At 55.1% G+C, this 12,668-nt stretch overlaps 1 protein-coding gene across 13 annotated transcripts in view; it reads right to left on the bottom strand.

The window, feature by feature from the left end:
* The window catches only part of LPIN1 (lipin 1), a 126,604-nt gene that overhangs the window by 101,347 nt on the left and 12,589 nt on the right, over positions 1–12,668 (bottom strand). For 2 of the 13 annotated variants that reach the window (XM_089326789.1, XM_089326786.1), the window contains exon 2: positions 6,937–7,094. The exons of the other annotated variants lie outside the window; for them this stretch is intronic. In XM_089326789.1, the coding sequence (XP_089182915.1) occupies positions 6,937–7,050 (114 nt within the window). In that variant the 5' untranslated portion in view covers positions 7,051–7,094. The remainder of the gene's footprint in view (positions 1–6,936; positions 7,095–12,668) is intronic. 13 annotated transcript variants of the gene reach the window in all.

Raw genomic sequence — 12,668 nt, forward strand, 5'->3', positions numbered from 1 at the left:
GGAAGCCATCCTGGTCTTTCCAGTCCTGCTTATTCAGCAGTCAGGTATCCCTGAGTCACCTCTGCCAGTGCCATGAGGAGCAGAAGAATCACCCAGCTGAGCTCTGCCCGGATTCCCGACCCATGAAATCACAAGATGCGCTAGGATAGTTGCTATTGTAAGCCACTAAGTTTTTTTTTTTTTCTTTTTCTTTTTTTTTTTTTTTTTTTTTTTTGACAGGCAGAGTGGACAGTGAGAGAGAAAGGTCTTCCTTTTGCCGTTGGTTCACCCTCCAATGGCCGCCGCGGCCAGCGCGCTGCGGCCGGCGCACCGCGCTGATCCGATGGCAGGAGCCAGGTGCTTTTCCTGGTCTCCCATGGGGTGCAGGGCCCAAACACCTGGGCCATCCTCCACTGCATCCTGGCCACAGCAGAGAGCTGGCCTGGAAGAGGGGCAACCAGGACAGAATCCGGCGCCCCGACCGGGACTAGAACCCGGTGTGCCGGCGCCGCTAGGCGGAGGATTAGCCTAGTGAGCCGCGGCGCCGGCCCATAAGCCACTAAGTTTTAAAGCAGTTTGTTTCAGAGGAACAAACAGCTACAACAGAGCATGTATGTTGGGGGATGTCAGAGACAGGGGGCAGGTCTGGATTGTGTGTTTCGATGTGCATTGCCTCTGGCCCGGACATTCTGGGGAGAGAGTGTGTCTGCTTCTACAGTGTATGCTTCTGCGCATTTGACATACCTGTGTGACTGCATGTCTACAGCAAAATGAGGAGGCAGACCTTCCTGTGTGAAATCTAATCCCATCATATACAAACTTGCTTGCCTATCTTGAAATGAGCCCTCAGAGACCACCCAAGCGTGCACATGTGTATGCATCTGCCTACGGATAAAGTTTGAGTAGAAAATAGGCCGGGGCCGGAGCTGTGGCTCACTTGGTTAATCCTCTGCCTGCGGTGCTGGCATCCCATATGGGCGCCCAGTTCTATTCCCAGTTGCTCCTCTTCCAGTCCAGCTCTCTGCTGTGGCCCGGGAGTGCAGTGGAGGATGGCCCATGGGCTTGGGCCCTGCACCCCATGGGAGACCAGGAAAAGCACCTGGCTCCTGGCTTCGGATTGGCGTAGCTCCGGCCATAGCAGCTGTTTGGGGGGTGAACCAACGGAAGGAAGACCTTTCTCTCTCTGTCTCTCTCTCTCACTGTCTATAGACTTTTTTATCAAATAAAAAATAAGGAAGGAAGGAAGGAAGGAAGGAAGGAAGGAAGGAAGGAAGGAAGGAAGGAAGGAAGGAAAGAAGGAAGGAAGGAGAGAAAACAGGCCAAGATGAGACCCAGGGCTCTCAGGACAGTTGCAATGAACTCCCTGGGAACCTTGAATCCTGTGAGCGGGCAGCTCAAAGCCAATTCACCCTATTCTGGTTCCCCCAAGGGGCAGTGGTTCCCAGAAGGTTTCTCATCGGAGATGGTAAGTATTGTGCAAAAGCCAATTCCATGCGGGGACAGATACATTTGGAAACATTAAATAAAACAGTGACAAAGATTCTGTTTCCTGCACAGCTTCTCAGCACGTTTCCTGCTTTATTCTACTGCTGGGGCTCTCCAGGAGGGAGTACAGAGTGTAGCAGTTTCCGCACCACAAAATCTCTGCAACCCTTTCTCACTGAGCAAATGGAGCTACTGTGTGCTGGGTAACTTGTTTTGAGAAAACTCAGCTGCAGAAATAACAAGCATCATATCCAAATCTGGGGTCAGTCACCCACACTCCCCACCTCCTTCTGTCTCCCAGCGTAGTAGAAGTTCTAAGAAATGCAAGTCTGTTTGGGGAGACCCTGGGAAGGACCCGTGGGAGGGAGGAAGGGCAACAGAGATGAACTGCAAGCAAGAGCAGATGTTTGTGCTGCCGTGAGAGGCTGGGACAGAGACAGAGATGGAGAGAGATGAAGGGACGGATGGAGAGAGGCAGGGATGGGGTAGGAAGGAAGAGGCAGAGAGCTGAGGCTGCAGCCCGGGGAGGGTGACCCTGCCTGCACTCCTGGGTCTGGCACAGTCTTCCCTCAGTCCTGACCGCAAGAAGACCCCTGGGACACATGAGCATTTCCGTCTTAGCTAAGCTGTGCCCAGTAAGCCAAGGTTTGCCTTTCTCAAGCGCCCAAGTTACTTGGTGCATTAACCATGTCGTCTTATTTTCTGTATCTCGATACTCTGATACCTGGGGCCTGCTGACCTGGAGGGATGGTCCTCCCAGGGCTAGCCTTTGTCTGGATTTGCACCTTTCATTGCAAACTGACCAGCCCAGAGCCCAGAGCCCAGAGCCCAGAGCCCAGCCGCCTACTTTATGGGCTCTCACACCCAGGCTGCTATCCACCTGCCCCGTTCACCCAAGGGCCAGTTCTCCAACACCTGGGGTCAGTCCTGATGTCCCAGGCCCCGCTGAAACCATTCAAATTTGCCAGCCCTAAGCCTGCTGACCCTGTCGCCTCTGTACCTTCCCACAGAAGCCACACGATAGAAACTGTTGTCCCCGCTTCCTTCTCACTCTCTCTCTGCCTCCTAACTACCACCCACGCGCCCCTGTGCAGTCCTGCAAAATGTGCTTTCAAGTCCAGGGAATCCATGGGCATAGAGCACTTTCTCCTTTGGGTTGGCGTGTCTCAGCGCGCCTGGTCCAAACAGATCCCACGTGCCCTCAAGACACTCGGTACCCTGGAGCCACAGGAGTGGAGGGGGTGCACAGCAGAGACAACCGTGTTGACCCCCAGATGTTGGTGACCTGGGGGCACCGACAAACCCAGGTATCAACCAGATAAAAAGGATGCAGCCACCTGGGACACACCAGGGGGTCACACAGCAGCTCTCCGCGCTGACGGACTGAGCCCAGGTCCTCGACCAGCCGCACACCCTCTGTGTGGCCGTGGTCTGGGTGCTGCACTTCTCTGTGCCTCATCTGTCAGCTGGCAGATGCGATGACGACTAGCTGCCATTATGAGGATGGAGCGAGAAGGAAGTTCCACCCTCAGGTTCCTTGATGGTTATTTCCTTCCTGGTCCACCTAAAAGCAAACAGCAACAGAGCAGGCACAACTCATTCCTCCGTGTGCCACCTGGGCAGGCACCAGGGATGCACTGGCGTTTGTCACAGTTCACAACAGAGAGACTAATGGGGGCCAGATTAGTTGAGCACCTGCTGTGGGTCGTGTCCTGTGCTAAGGACTGGGTTTGTCACTGGGGCGAGAATGAAGATGACTAAGGCATGACTTCCTGAGCTACTCAGGGCCAGGCAGGAGTACAGAGGCAGAAATCCCTCTATAATCCAACCTGGAGGGTGTTGTTCCAGGGGCCTGCCCAAAGCACTGGGTGGCCAGGAAGAAGTGAAGTTTCCAGCAAGGCCACCAGAACATAGACTGAGCGGGTGGCGGAGCAAAGGAAGCAGAGGACATCGCTATCCATGCAGAAGAGCTGAGAACTGAAACCAGGAGGATCGGGAAGATGCGGAGCTGCTGTGTGCAGGACGGCGACACCGTGAAGCAGGTGCAGCCGCCGAGGAGCCGTGGGGGAACCCAGCACAAAGACGCTCCGGGGAGAAGGAGCCTCGTCTTTGACATCAGCCGCCACTGAGCGCGCACCGAGCAAGCGCCGCTCTGATCCTCTCTAAGCCTCGCTGGGGAATTCACATCGACTTGGAGATGAAGCAGCCGAGGCCCAGAGCAGCGACACGTGCCCCACCCGCAGTCTCACTCCACGACAGGACCTGCCCGTGGTCACATGCCATGGACAGGACCTGCCCGTGGTAGCACACTGGGACATTTATACTCTTCCTTCATGACAAACCTTCTGTTCACAAAATGAGCAAAGCCTTGACCTTGGCCAAATACCACAGATTCCAAACGGGAAGCCTCCTAATACACAGAGTTCCCTCTGTTGACGTGAGGAGCCTGCGCCCACAGCCCCTGCTAAGGAACACCGTGTGTCCCACAGCACAGAGAGGAATGTCATCGACGGCCACATGTTTGGGTACAGGCTGTGGGCTCTTGACAACCCAGCCCTCACCCACCAGCCCCAAAGTGGGGTGGGGGAGGTGGGTTTTCTCTGCGGGAGCAACCACCCAGGCCGTGAAGTTGGTAAGGACATTAAGTCCCCGCGGTACTGTCCCCACCACTGCACTGCTGTTCTTGCGATTCTCCGAAGAGGCAGGTGGCCAGGCAGCCCTGCACAGCGGCCCTCCTGCCAGCAGGATTTTTAAACCGAGAACTCTGACGAAGCCCCCAGACACTGGGTACGTCCAGTCCCTTCTAGGAAAGTGCCTGGTCCCCCGAGACAGCTGCAGTGACGCCAGCAGCCACAGCTCAGCTGGGCCCTGGCCAGAGGGGAGAGCGGGCAGCCGGCGAGAGGTCACACAGCCTACAAGGCAGGACTTCCTAGAACTGGACAGGCTACGGGAGCCACCCTCACCCCAGCTGTGCAGGGCTGCACATACCCACATCCCAGCAAAACCAGGACTCGAGCCCAGGAAGGGGGTCTGTGGCCTGGGAGATGAGCGTGACATGGTTGGCACCGCATAGAATGAAACCGCCACAGCCACCAGTCCCTTGGAGGACTGCAGAGGCCAGGGTGGTGACAAGTTGGGCTCTGAGGCGGCCCCTCGGGACAGCCCCCATGTTGGAGCATGCTCACCTTGCTGTAGCGTGGGGAGGGCTTGCTTCCTGGCCTGGAGAGACAGGGACAAGGAGCTGTAAACAGAGGGACCTCAGGAAGAGGGTGCTTGGCACACGGGCTCTGCGGGTGCACGCTGGCGAGGTCACCAGGCTGAATCGGTAAGCTCTGGGTTTGCAGTGGTGGCAGGGCCAGCCCGCCAAGCCCATCTCCGCTGTGGGGGTGCCCATCCCAGGCCTCAGGCCAGGCCACTGCCAAGGGCAGCCAGGAAAGGAGGCGCAGGTCCCCATGGCTCGCAGTAGGGAGGCAGGTGTGACTTCCTGAGTGGTCACATGATTCGGGCCTCCGTCTGATCAGAGCAGGTAGAAGCCAGAGCTCAGCCTGCTCCCAACTCAGCACACGGCAGCCTGCCTGGGCTCTCACTGCTTTACTGTCCCTGTTGCATTGGGCCACAGCCACCAGGAGCCACTGTTCTAGCCCGGAGGGCAGACCCAGCTCGGGACAGCCAGACACAGGAGCTGGCTCAGGGAGGAGGCGCCTGGAACACGCAGGTTTTTCCGGAAGCAGTCAGAAAGCTGACCATAGAGAATATACAGGGCTTGGGTTTCAGGGCTATCTGGTTAAATAGGGCAGTTGGAATGCCACTTGGGACACCGCATCCCATGTTGGAGGGCCTGGTTCAAGGGCTGGCTCTGCTCCTGATTCCGGCTTCCTGCTAATGCCTCAGGAGGCAGCAAGTGACGGCTCAGGTCACTGGGTCCCTGTCATCCACCTGGGAGACCTGCACTGAGTTCCAGGCTTCCAACTTTCACTCCAGCCAAGTCCTGGCTGTTGCAGGCATTTGGGAGCAAACCAGCAGATGAGAATATTCTTCTCTCTGTCTGCTTTTTAATAAAAATGAATTTAAAAATTTTCAATGCACGAATAAGCCCACAGCCCCACAGAAAGAGGCACTGACTTTCTTAGAACCTGAGGCATGAGACTGTGTCTCTGTCCTCACTAGATTCTAGTAACAAACACCCTTCTGCGGGACAGAGGCCACAGACCCAGGGACAGGGCAGGATCCTGACACCTGCAGAGCTGGGAGCCACTGGCAAGAGGACCACAGGACGGGGATCCAGAGGAGGGGCACAGCACCCGACAGGAGATGACAGTCACACGGTAGGGAAGGGACCCAAAGGAGACAAAGGCCAGGGCAGCCACTCCTGGGCCTCCGTCCCCTGCAGGGGAGCAGGGAGCAGCCCCTGAGGCCCCAGCCGGGCTAAGCAAAATGCTGTACAGGAAGCGGGAGTCAGACGTGGGCTCCAGCTGCTCCCTGCTTTGCCAGACCACAGTGAGAAACCATTCGTGCCGCCCAGCACCAGGCAGGGTGGACGCTCAGTGTTCCTGAACACAGGTTCCTTGCTGGCCACTCGTCTCCACTCAGTTCTGAGGGTCCCCAGCTCTGGCAGACCCAGGCTTAGCTCAGCCTTGCGCTGCTTGAGGGTCATCTAATTTAGATAAAAACCCAGTGCCTTCTTAATACACCACGGGTTACACATACCCATAGCCCAGAGGTGAGCACGCACTCACTCTCATAATACAGGGGGCATCAAAACATGCGTGGAAAAATGGAATTAAAAGATTGCAATAAGGAGTGGGCGTTCAGCCGGTTACTATCTGTTAGACTGCCTGCACCCCATAGTAAGTGTAGGGTTCCACACTCCGCATTTGCATAACCTTAGAGGCAACAGGGACGCCTTAAGTAACTGGGTTCCTGCTGCACACATGTGAAACCTGGATTGTGTTCCCAGCTCCTGGCTCCAGCCTGGCCTAGCCACAGCCACTGTACACGTTTAAGGAGCAAACCAGTGGATAGAAGTGCACTTTCTCTCCCTCTCTCTCTGTCTCTCTCAAACAAATAAAAATAATTTTTAAAAATAAAAACTCAAGTTCAAGGCCTGATGCCAGCCATTAAGTCCATCCCTGAAGCCAAAGTCCTGGGAATGTGACCAGGTCAACCCAGTCTTCTTCACATTAGTTACTAAGGGGAAACCGGGGCCCTTTAAGGACTTTTTTTTTTTTTTCAAGATCAAAAAGCAAAAAGAAGCTGGAGGGAGCCAGATCAGGGCAGGAAGGTGGATGCCAAAGGATTTCCCGCCGAACTTCTGCACAGCTACTCCTGTCGGATGAGAAGGGTGAGCAGACGCACCGTCGCGGTGGGGAAGCTTTGCCAGGTGTGCCGCGCAGGCTTTCGCTGGCTTTCTCAAGACTCTCTCTCGTAAGAAGAAGATTCTTTGACCCTCCAGATACTAAACGAGAAAAATACCTCAAGTGTCCCAAGAAACAGTTGCCACGGCCTTTGCTCCCAGCCGGTCCACTTCTGCTTTAACTGCACCACTTTCAGCTCTTCGTAGCCGCTGCTTGGTTTGTGCTTTGTCATCAGGATCTTCCCGGTGAGGCCATGCTCCAGCGCCTGTTCCAATTCTTTGAAAAAAAAAAACAACTCCTTCTTTGCAGCCAAGGCTCTGCTCGTATCTGCAGCTGAGCAGACGCGGTCTGAAAGCCTTGGCAACCACTGGTCAAGACAGCCTGGCTTTCGTCAGCGTTTCTCGCTCGCAAACGTCATTTCACCTCCCTTCCCATAACTCAAGGCTCACATATATGTCTGGGTGACTGTCTCAGGGCCGGCTCTGTCTCCCAGCCCAGCACGCACTCCCCTGCGGCTGTGCTGGAAGGGAGAGGCCCTATGGCACCGCCAGCCTCTGCCCAGGTGATCCATTTCTGTCTGTATACCGTTAACTAACCACGTCGGCTTCGCAACAACTAAAAGACACTCAATACACGGAATCGGAGTCAAAAATCCGAATTAACTTTGTGCGAGTCCACAGGCAAGCCTCTGAAAGCTGTGCCTCCCCGATGAACAAAACAGAGGTAGAATCACTCCCATCGACAGCATGAGCCCTCAGGGGAATTAGGTACTGGAGACCACCTTGGGGTGGGGTGGGGGGGTTGACCAGATAAATACAAGGTGAAGAGGAGGACAGAGCAGAAGCAAGTGAGGGAAGACTGGAGAGTGGCATCAGCCTGTGCCATGAACCTCCACGTGTCCCTCGAGGTGACGAGGAGGGAGAGGATGCAGGCGCGTGAGTGGCTCCAGGGGGCACTCCACCAGCAGCCAAGCCTCATCAGATTTCTCAGCCTGACGACACCCTCAGAGGCTCTGCAGCCCAGAGCTCCTACTCAAGACTCGGGGTCTCAGTTCTAGAATCAGAGAGGGGAATGAGAGATGGCCAGGAACTTCCAGCCCCTCTGAGGGCTCACTGATCATCGGTCCGTTGACCCTCGCAAACTCTCCCTGTGCACCTCTCCGACATCCTGGCTTCCCTGCTGTCCTTGTTGAAACTCCACGGTCAGGTATAAGATCCCGGTTCCATATGCCCACCGCTCCCTGGCTTCTCCCAGTTGAGGCACTGGAATGGGAGATCAACTGTGTGAAACTCAACTTTTCTCCTTCCAGCTGATGGACACAGCATCCCACTGACTAGTCTCACTTTAAACTCGAGTGGCCCTCAAGGCTAACCAGCAATTCTAGGCACTCCCCCACTCTCTGCAACAATTGCCTCCTCTCTTCTCAAAATACCACCACCTTCTTCTCCATCTTAACCCCCCGCTCCAGGGGGAGAGAAGCAACCAGAGGAAAAGGTCCATGGATTTCCACAACAGGTGCACCGTCTTTCATCACCAGCTTCCCACCTGGAGGAATTGTCGGTACTCGTACCTTGAGCCCACCCCTGCCTTTTGGACTCAATGCACCCCCGCAGCAGCCCTCTCCTCTATTCATAGGTCACTGTGTCCTCCCACCTCTACCAGACCAATCCAGTCAACAGTGAAACGCCCTCTGGCTTGTTTGCAGGTGCAGTCTCCTCTCCTGACCCCAGCTCTGCCTACCACTGCCCGCTGGTTGCCCTCTGGCGTCGCCTCTACTTGTTTGCCACGATCCCATCCTTCTCTCTGATCAGGTGCCGACTTCCGCACAACCCTCCTCACCAAGGTCACTGGGGCATCTGTGCTGCTAAATCCTACAGACCTTTCTCAGTCCCCAGCTGCGTTCCAGCCACAAACCGTGTCTGACACAATTTCCCACGCTCCTCCTCAAAGCACTCTCCTCATCTGGCTTCCGGGACGTGGAAGTCTCCTGATGTTTCCTCCCACTCAGACGACAGGGATCCGCCCACTGGCAGGTTTTACCCCTGGGCTCTAGGGATCCCTCCTGACCTGCCCTGACCCAGTCTCACGGTTTGAAGGCCATCCGCGTGCTCGTGACGCCAGATGAGTATTTCCAGACCTGATCTCATTCCTGACCCGTCTGTCCAAATGCTTACCCGGCTCCCTCAAGTAGGCATCTCAAACGTACAAGTCCCAACCTGGAGCAACCCTGCGGCGGAGGGCTCTGCTGGAACCTCCCCGCATCCCAGCACAGGGTCACTACATCCTTCTAGAACAAAGCCTTGGAGCCATCCTGGAGCCGCCTTCTGCTCTCCCACCCAACACCCAGTCCACTGGGAAATCCTGGTGGCCGTCACCAGACGTCCCCAGAAGCATCTGTTCCCAGCCTGGTCGGAGCCTCCCCGTCTCCTGTTGTTCACCGCACCGGCCTCCTAACTGGACTTTCTGTTCTCTTGTCTCTGTAAACTGCCCTCCACACTGTAGCCAAAGAGGTCAAAGCCTGCCAGGGCCCAGGGGAGAGCCCAGTCTTCACACGGCCGAAGCCCTGTGTGCTTCCACCCCACCCTCATCCTCAGCTTCAGCTCCTGATGCTGCCCCTCGTCCTCCTCCGGCCATGCTGTCTCCTTGCTCTTGCCCAAATGTGCCACCTCGGGGACTTTGCACTGGCTGTTCCCTGCCTGGAACACCTTTCCACGCACTCCAGTGTCCGGCTGCCCCACCCCCACATCCTTGCTTAAACAGCATCCCAGGCGTCTCTCCATCTCAGAATTCCTGGCCCTTGACCCAACTTCATTTCTTCCTTTGCCCTTCTACCCCTGAGTATGTTAGTTAATGTGTGTATTTATCATGTCGATTACTCACAGACTCTCAGGATGCAGACGCCCTGAGGTCAGTGCTGTGTTTTTGATGTGTTTTGTGTTGATCAGATTTGTTCACTGAGGCTGCCAAGTGTCAAGCACGTAGTAGGTTCTCAGTGGAAATCCGTGACTTAACTGGACGAATCATAGCCTCAGGATTGCCTCGGGCTTGGTTTTGAGATCCTGATTTTACGGGCAGGAACACCAAACAGACGAGCCACACGATGTCCCAGGAGCGGGAGTCTCACTGAGACGCACAGATGCTGAGAAGATGGCTGGAGAATGTAATACAGCCCTGGACTGACGGTTCGTGATTTCTTATGAGAGTAGTCTGGGGTGGGGGTGGGGGAGTGGCCAGCTTTGTGACACAGGTGCTGCATCCTGCAGGTCCAGCTTCCCATATCAGAGCACAGTTCAAGTCCTGGCTGCTCCACTTCTGATCCAGCTCCTGCTAACACACCTGGGAAGGCAGCAGAAGATGCCCAAGTACCCGGCCCCTGCCACCCACACCCAGCTGGAGTTCCTGGCCCCTGGCTTCAACCTGGCCCAGCCCTAGTCATTGCAGACATTTGGGGAGTGAACCAGAGGATAGACAATCTATTTCTCTCTGTCATGTTGCCTTTCCAATAAATAGATAAAATCTTAAAAAGATAGTCGTGGGAATTCAGATATCTATCTTATTCTCCATATCTTTGTACGTATGAGAGATGTGTATTTTTAAATAGCAGATACTCTAAACGTTATCTGTGACAGGCGCTCAGTGCTACACAGGTGTTGGTCTAGAAAGCAGATGAGGAGCACAGAGCCACCGTGCTGCCATCAGAGTTTAGGACACACCACGCGAGACAGCACTGCAAGCTCCCGGATGATGCAGGACAGGCTGCAAGACACAAGGAAGCCAACGCGGGCTCCCAGGCAGCTAGTGGTGCAGACGCTCAAGGCTACAGAGTACAGAGGGGCATAGAGACGGGGGGGGGGGGCTCCTCATAGTTAGCAGAGCTGGGCTCAGCTCTGAAGAACTGTAGGAAGGAAAAGGACTCCAGGGGCGGGTGGAGCCGTCCCAGCGCTGCGCTCCCGGAATCCCCACGAGAGGCTCCGGGAAGCTCTGGCTGACAGTGACGGTGACAGTGATGGGGTGCCTTCTTCTACAATGTGCAAGGTCTTCCTTTCGGGGCACTATGACCCGGGGCCAAAATGACTGCCGCTTCAATGCTAGGCACTGGGCGTGCAGGGAACAGACTTTCTGCCCCGAAGGAACTCACAGTCTCCAGTGGAACTCAGACTAACTTGAGAGAGGTCTGGAAAGGGACTCGGAGCTGCTGAGGGTCCAATGATCCCTGCCTCCAGTGTAGACGGAGGCACGAGGCTCGGCAACCTCTCATCCTCCCCGGTGGACCCGCGAGGGGCTCTGGTCAGAGCACAGGGCACAGGGCCTGACTCCGCCCGTCTGCAGTGGGGTCTGCACCTCTGGTGGCTCCCAGTGATGCTGAGAGGATGCTGGTCTGGGGCCCACACTTTGCACAGCACAGGGCTCTAGATTCCGACCAGCCGGACTCAAGACCATCCTGCAGAGTGCCTGCTTTCTAGAATCTCTGAATCAGTACCTCCCAAGCCTGTTGTAGATGAGAACCACGCTGTGACTTCCTACACCTGCCTCAGGCTCAACGCCGGTCGCTGTAGCTCATAGGGGTTGCACCTGGGGCTCCACGGTCGTTTCTAAAGCATCTGCTCAGGTGGTCCCTGAGCCCAGCCCTTTGCCTTCCTAGGATGCAACACCAGCCTTCTCCTCCAGGTCCCTGACTCTCTAGCCCCACCTATTGGATGCATTCTCTATGTCACAAGGACCTCGGAGCTTTCTCCAATCAAAACTGGACACGAGTCCAGAGAAAACCTCAGGGATGTGATTTGACCAATTCCTGTCCCAAAATAATATTTCCTCTGACTTCCACTGGTCTCTGAGCCTTAAATGTTTTTTAAAAAAGATTTACCTATTTATTTCAATTGAAAGGCAGAGAGATAGAGCAAGAGAGAGACCAAGACAGACCTTCCACCTGCTGGTTCACATCCCAAATGGCTGCAATGGCCATGGCTGGACCAGGCCAAAGCCAAGAGCTTCTTCTAGGTCTCCCATGTCAGTGGTAGGGCCCAAGCACGTGGGCCGTCCTCTGCTGCTTTCCCAGGCGCATTAGCAGGACACTGGATCATAAGTGGACCAGCCAGGGCACAAACCAGTGCCCACATGGGATGCTGGCATCACAGGCAGCGGCTTAACCCATGGCACCACAACGTTGGCCTTCAGTGCCTTACAATTTTCAGGCTGTGCAAACTCTCAAGACCTCAGGGACAAGGCTGCCACCCAATTTATCTTTGCAGCTTGAAACTTAACAATGGGTATAGGACACAGACCCAATAAATGGGATGGAATTTGAATGAAAATTCTGAGTTTTATCCTTTTTTTCTATTTTTTTTTTTCAAGAGAAAGCACTTGGGAAAAGAGCAGTTTGGGTGAGTTTTAGTCTGTGGTTTGCACCTGTGTTACAAACTGGGCAACCTCAGAGCACCACTCACCAGGAGGAAAGTGGAGTAGGGAACTGGGGTGCAGGCACCTGCAGGGGGCTCACTCGGCTCCAAGCACTGTTTGCCAAGCCTTGGCAAACATTAACAGCCTCCGATCACACTCGCTGCTTTACAGAAGCCACTCAAGAGCTTGCCAGCATCGCACCCCCAGGCTTAGGGAGATCTGAACCAGAAGCTTGGGAGGGAACTTGGGACTTTTTCAAGCCTCCAGGCGATTCTGGTATTTGGGAACTACACTGTTTAATCCTCACAGCAACCCATTTTACAGACGAGGCCACTGAGGTGCAAAGTGACTTTCAGAAGTCACCCAGCCAATTAGTGCCAGAGCCAAAGCAAGAAGGCAGTGGGGCTAAACTCATAAAATCATACGTGAACATGCACCCACTAGACTGACCTG

The sequence above is a fragment of the Oryctolagus cuniculus genome, chromosome 2 (assembly GCF_051225735.1).
Source record: "Oryctolagus cuniculus isolate XC-2025 breed Fujian yellow rabbit chromosome 2, ASM5122573v1, whole genome shotgun sequence".
NCBI lineage: Eukaryota > Metazoa > Chordata > Mammalia > Lagomorpha > Leporidae > Oryctolagus > Oryctolagus cuniculus.